Below are 5,604 nucleotides of genomic sequence, written 5' to 3' on the forward strand. Positions count from 1 at the left end.
GAAACTGCAACTCCTCCGTTTTACACTGCAGCTCCGCCAACTACGCTCCCAGAGTTGTTGAGCGGAGTGGTACCGAACAGGGCCTTAATGCATGGGTGATGGACCTACAGGAAGACGCATTAGCTGAGGAAGACATGGGAGCTTGCTTCTGCTTTTGTCGTCGCTGTTATCTTTGTGTGCCCATGTTGATAGTCCGTTCTAAACTATGTTCATCGTAGCAGGCTGTAAAGCAGATGTAGTGTGTCCCTAGTTTATTTTTCTGTCAAGACTTTATATGATTAATTATCCAATGGTTTCGTTATTGAAATCAAGGAGGATCCTTTTTTCCCCCAGAAATGAAGAAGATCGGTAGTGCATGAGTCAATTCATTTCCCTGGGAATCATTACATGGATCAATCTTCGATAAATACCGCAGACACACAAGAGATTACTACATGGTGTACGTGTACGGATAGCAGTGGGAGTAGGCCCCTGCCGGCCAGGAGTAGTAGCCGGGATACCACGGAGCCTCGGTGGTCTCCGATGCCGGTGCCGGCTTCTTCTCGGGAACGACCGCCTCCACTGTGAGGAGGTCCGCGTTCCCCACCTTCTTCCGAAGGCAGGCCGTGAGGTTGGCGGCGTCCACCCCGTCGCCGACCACCGCCAGCCGGTCCCTGTCGTCGCCTTGTATCTCCACACGCTCCACTCCTGCACCATCAAGTTTCAGTTAGTTCGAAGGCTTGACTGATATGACATACAATCCGGCGAAGTAAACCACAGCTCACCGTATATGGAGGCAACCAAGCCCATTGCCTTGGACCGGCATTTGTCGCACGTCATGTGCACCCTGATCACCATCTTTTGCTGAAAGAAAAGAAGCAGAGCATACTTGTGTCAGTAACATTCAGGAGAGGAGAGCAACGGGTATCAGTAGCAGAAATTCAGAAAAGTGTAGTCACCTTCATGTTGCCCCTCTGCTACAGATGAGAGCGAGAGACCGGTGGGCAGTGCGAGCTCGCGGACAGAAGATTTCAGGCGAGAAGTGCAGAACTGGAGGCTGAGGCAGTAGTCTAGGTTCTGAATGGAGACCGGGAGAATGGTGGGTAATGATGAATGATTCAGAGTCTGTCTCTGACCCTCCTACTTATACTACAGCGCAAGCACGGCCCGCATGCCCGGCGGGGAGTGTACTTGACGTACTCTGCCTTGAGAAGACTCTGGAGCCTGTCCGACTTAATTAATCCCCAACCACACAACCGCGGCTTCCGTCTATCAATGGTTGGTGCGGCATGGATCAAGACTTGACTCCGCGAGGCTGCCTTGCTTGCTGCGCCTTCGGAAACCGCGTTTCATCTCTGACGTTGATTCTTTGGCGTCTGTTATTTAAATCCGTGCTGCATCTCCGTGTTTCTCTTGACATGTTCGTCTGTTTCTCTTTTCTGAAGGTTAGTTTAGTTGCCTGATTGACTGACTAGTATACTATCCTGACAGTCTTGCTTTGTTTGCAGTACAAGTATGATGGTAAATATGTACAGTGCATGAATTAGAAAGACGGATAAGAGAATAATAAAGGCTACACCCACATTTTTTGACAGTTATACTGTGAAGATGCGGTTCTCTTTCTGACGTAGATGTGAAACTAGAGCAAACGACTGGTCGTGTTTGAGCACGAGGTAACTGATTTTCAATTGATGGGTTAGCGTGTTCCGTTTTTCCAAACTAAAAAAAGGTGGATTAAGAGATAAACTAACGCTCGCAAAGAAAAGAAATATATATAGATAAACTAACGCAAATTGTATATGCAACTGATGGTTATTTCTGAGACACCACAAGACGCACTATTACCGTCCTGCAAGGTAATTCCCGGGAGGCCGTGGACAGCACCAAACTGTCCAATCTCTTGCTTAGTGCTCTAAGCACTTCTACGTTGTTGCTTCAAAGGTAGTATGAACATGACAACCTCGGTGTAAACCCGTTCCTTGAGAAAGCTCTCTACACCTTTGAGTTCCATGTATGACGTTATGAATCGTACGTCACTTCTTCCTCTGCTTATTAAATAACTGGACTCAGAGCTCGTGATTGCCTAATCATATCTCTGTAGATATGATGGTGATTTGGCTGCCACAAAAGGCACATGGTTTCCCTGATACATTGTCTTAGTGCACTTTCTGTCAAAAGTTTCTAGGGGAAAACGAGCCATTTGTACATCCCTTATGCGCATGGTTTCCCTGATACACTGTCTGACCGCCGTGCTCCCTAAGGTATCCCCGAAGTGGGTAACCATCCTTTTTGTTTAATAATTGGGAATTGTGTATATCGGGACAATCTGACATCAACAATCTCCGCTTGTAATAATTTTTATTGGTCTGGACTTTTGGGCGCCACTTTGAGCACTCGTTTACCCCACCAAAGAAAACAACACCACTGTGAAGACTGAAAACATTGTCCAGCACAAAATCAACCTCTTTTTAGAGAAGACTCAACTTTTATGAAATCACCGCAGAATGTCGTGGCTATCACCACTGTTTGTTTTCCTTGCGTGTCCAACCTTCCGATGAACTCGTAGAGTGGTGGTTGTTTCAAGTTTCTGTTCTGCTCTTTTCTCTCTCTCTTTATGTAGTAAATTACCAAAGCTCATGCGTGTTGTTTTCGTCAGTAAAAATGCTTATTTTTCCATGGCACTGTCCTTATTCAGATGTTTTTTTAGAGAACCTTATTCAGATGTTTTGACTGAACATAACCGCATTAGTCTTAGTCAGTTACTTTTGACCATGCCGACCGCCCCATTCCACGGTAATACTCTTCTTCACGTACTTTATTCCAGAAAGCGTGTGCTCTCGTTTTATTTTGAGCCACCTAGAACAAGTTCATTGTCCTATGGAAGCAAAGCCATACGTGCCAACCTGTAATTTTCCGTCCAAAGGTCACTCCTGAGCGTGTGTTGGTTGTGTGCATCCTAACTATGCAGATGCCAGTGTGTACTCATTTTTTTTAGAATCGGTGTGTACTCATTTTGATTGTATTTATTTGATGCTTTATTTTGAATAATAAAATTCACCCTTTGTCTAAAAAAGTTGTGTGACGACAGCCACAATGGTAGAAATGGATGCCGCGATCACAAGAGGGCTACAAAGCTATGGCATTCTCCTGCATCAAAGATGCATAGTTGTTCAATGACCGTCTGACCGCAGAAGTGGAAAGAGCTGAAATATCCCCTGCCCGTGAGGTCACTTTCAAATGGAAGAGTAGGCTGAAGTAAAAATGTTGTTCAATTTCTGTTTATGTTTTAGGTTATTTCAATTTTGGTTATTATGTGATGTTGAGAGCAAGTTTCGCTGGTGGAAATTGAAAAGCCAATGTGAAAAAGTATTGTACAATTTCTTTATTTGGAAAAGAACATAAATATAGATAGGCGAGTCCGCAAAATATAGAGCTCGGATTATGACGACTTTAAGTTTGCACACGGCCTCCATAGCTTTCAAAAAATTACAAACACCTCCGAAATGATATAGGAGGATATGAATATGACACGTATGTTAGACTTACTCTAAGAGCATATATAGCCAGGCTCCCCAAACCCCCCTCAAACGCCCGGGCGGACGGTCCGGTCAGTAACTGGTCAAAAAAAAAAACCCTTCCCACACGGGCGCATGCGCATAGCACAAGTATGGATTTAGGGGATGAAATATGAGAGACTCGGATGCACAGCACCAAGTATGAGGTGTGATCGGTTAGTGCCGGTCGCGTCCGCGGACGTTTGAGGAGCCGGATTTGTCAGGTCTGGCTGTAGATGCTATAATTTTATGAAATTTCTCTAGAGAAAAGATCGAAAATGCTAGAGTGGGAGACCACACCAGACGCAACGACCTGGCGCCGAGGGCATAGTGGTGTGACGTTTTACATTTTTCTTGCAGTTGACGCATTGACTGTTACATGCACGCTGTTTGACTCCAACGTCTTCAGACGCAAACCATTCTAGTGAGTAGTGACCAGGTCATTACAGATTGGCTTGGCACATTCGGAAGCCCAGATCACAGAGGCAGCACGTAGTACGAACATCGCGAAGGGGGCAAGGAATTCAGATCTGGGGTATACGTTTCTTTATTTCTTCCAATTTGCCAATAGCCCGAAATGGTGGATAAACTTGCGGCCTCTCCAAATGGCGAACTGGGCATCTGGCTATTTGGCAATTACATGATGGCGCAGGGGGTGGTGGGCTCGTCGCACACGACCATGTGAGGCGGGTATGGCCCATATGGGTGGTGGTACCAGTACGGCGGCGGGTCCTCCTTCTTCTCATCCTTCTTCTTGTCGTCCTTCACCTCCTCCACCTTGACGAGGTGAACGTCGTGGTACTTCTTGCGGAGGCAGCCGACGAGGCACACCGGGTCGACGCCGTTGCCGACCACCTCCAGCATGTCCTTGCTGTCGCCGGTTATCCCCACCGAGCTCACCCCTGCACCCAGAGAAGAGAGAACGCTTGCGGCCCATGTTAGCATCGCTGACCCATAAAATATCAAGGGTAAACATACGTGTACGTGAAGAATTAGCGCATGCATGCATACCGTTCGCTTTGGCGACCATCGTCATGGCTTTCGACCGGCTCTTGTCGCATGACATGCTCACCTTGATCACAATCTTTTGCTGCAACAACAACAAGAAGGTTCAGCTCAAGAGCTAGTAAGTGCTCAAAACCAGGCAGAAACTGAAGCAGCTCTTTACCTTCATTGGGTGCCGCTGGTTTGTTGTTTAGATGCCGATCAAGGAGAATCTTTGGAAAGGTTCGTGTTCGATCGAGGCGTCTTATGATGTCTGTGGAGAGCACAGCAATGGCCACTGCTGTTGTTTATATAGTACAGGGCAGTTACGTGGGGTCGGGGTGAGGGGGATAGTGGACCTGGTACTAGTGAAGACTGAAGACTAATATGAGCCACCAGCTTTGTTGTAAGAACATTCCCAGCAGCGGCAGCAGATAAGCTCCCGGTTAGTGAACAACAAGGATCCAAAAGTAAGTAAACGCGTCCTGAGCACGAGCTCTCCCGGTTGATTTTTCCGGTCATGGCCAGAATACATTAGAAAATGACTCCGATGATATGTCTGAGCGTGAGCGAGCCATCAATTGCAATTGCCTGTTGGCCACGGTGCGCTTCCCTTCTGCGAAGCCGCGGCTCTGCGGATGCACGTACGTAGATAGAACGGGCCGAGATCGGTTGTTGCGTCTATCAGTGCTCAGTGCTAATTAACTGCCTAAGCAAAACCATATTAAGTGTGAGAACTAGGCAAGAAAGTCAGTGATATGTCGTATGGGCGCAACCCTACCGGCAAAGGATTTCACGGTGCCCCTCCTTGTTGGACTCTGTCAAACCTAGAATAGTCGATGTGTGCCTGGCAGAACATTGAAATATAAGCTTGAAGATTTCAGTGGTTATATCTTTAGAACACGACTAGTCAACGTCGATCGGGTCTTGCTACTGAAGACTTGTTGACAGAGGTCATTTTTTGTTTATATACGGAAGACTTGTTGACAGCGGACAGATATTACTCAGAATGAATATGGTTATGGTAGTCCGATTACAAATATATTCCCACAAAATACATATAAATATGCCAAGCCAATATACTCTA

At 46.5% G+C, this 5,604-nt stretch overlaps 2 protein-coding genes across 2 annotated transcripts; both read right to left on the reverse strand.

The window, feature by feature from the left end:
- Positions 1–352: 352 nt before the first annotated feature.
- LOC123049485 (disease resistance protein RGA5) lies at positions 353–966 on the reverse strand (the record flags this gene model as incomplete). Its single annotated transcript, XM_044472395.1, is given in 3 exon segments — positions 353–687; positions 765–843; positions 939–966. Coding segments are annotated over 3 exon segments (342 nt in total). The 3' UTR covers positions 353–430.
- A 3,098-nt stretch (positions 967–4,064) lies between these two features.
- Positions 4,065–4,814, reverse strand: LOC123049484 (heavy metal-associated isoprenylated plant protein 46). The gene is made up of 3 exons (XM_044472393.1): positions 4,702–4,814; positions 4,545–4,623; positions 4,065–4,435 (listed from the first exon to the last, which is right to left on the reverse strand). Exons 1-3 carry the CDS (start codon positions 4,705–4,707, stop codon positions 4,170–4,172), a joined length of 351 nt encoding a protein of 116 aa, XP_044328328.1. The 5' UTR covers positions 4,708–4,814; the 3' UTR covers positions 4,065–4,169.
- Positions 4,815–5,604: the final 790 nt, after the last annotated feature.

This window comes from Triticum aestivum, chromosome 2D, assembly GCF_018294505.1.
Source record: "Triticum aestivum cultivar Chinese Spring chromosome 2D, IWGSC CS RefSeq v2.1, whole genome shotgun sequence".
Classification (NCBI taxonomy): Eukaryota; Viridiplantae; Streptophyta; class Magnoliopsida; order Poales; family Poaceae; genus Triticum; species Triticum aestivum.

Excerpts from the sequence above, each read along its gene's own strand:
- LOC123049484 (XM_044472393.1), bottom strand. Across the intron at positions 4,436-4,544 it reads GATGGTCGCCAAAGCGAACG|GGGTGAGCTCGGTGGGGATA; the intron begins GTATGCATGCAT and ends CTCTGGGTGCAG.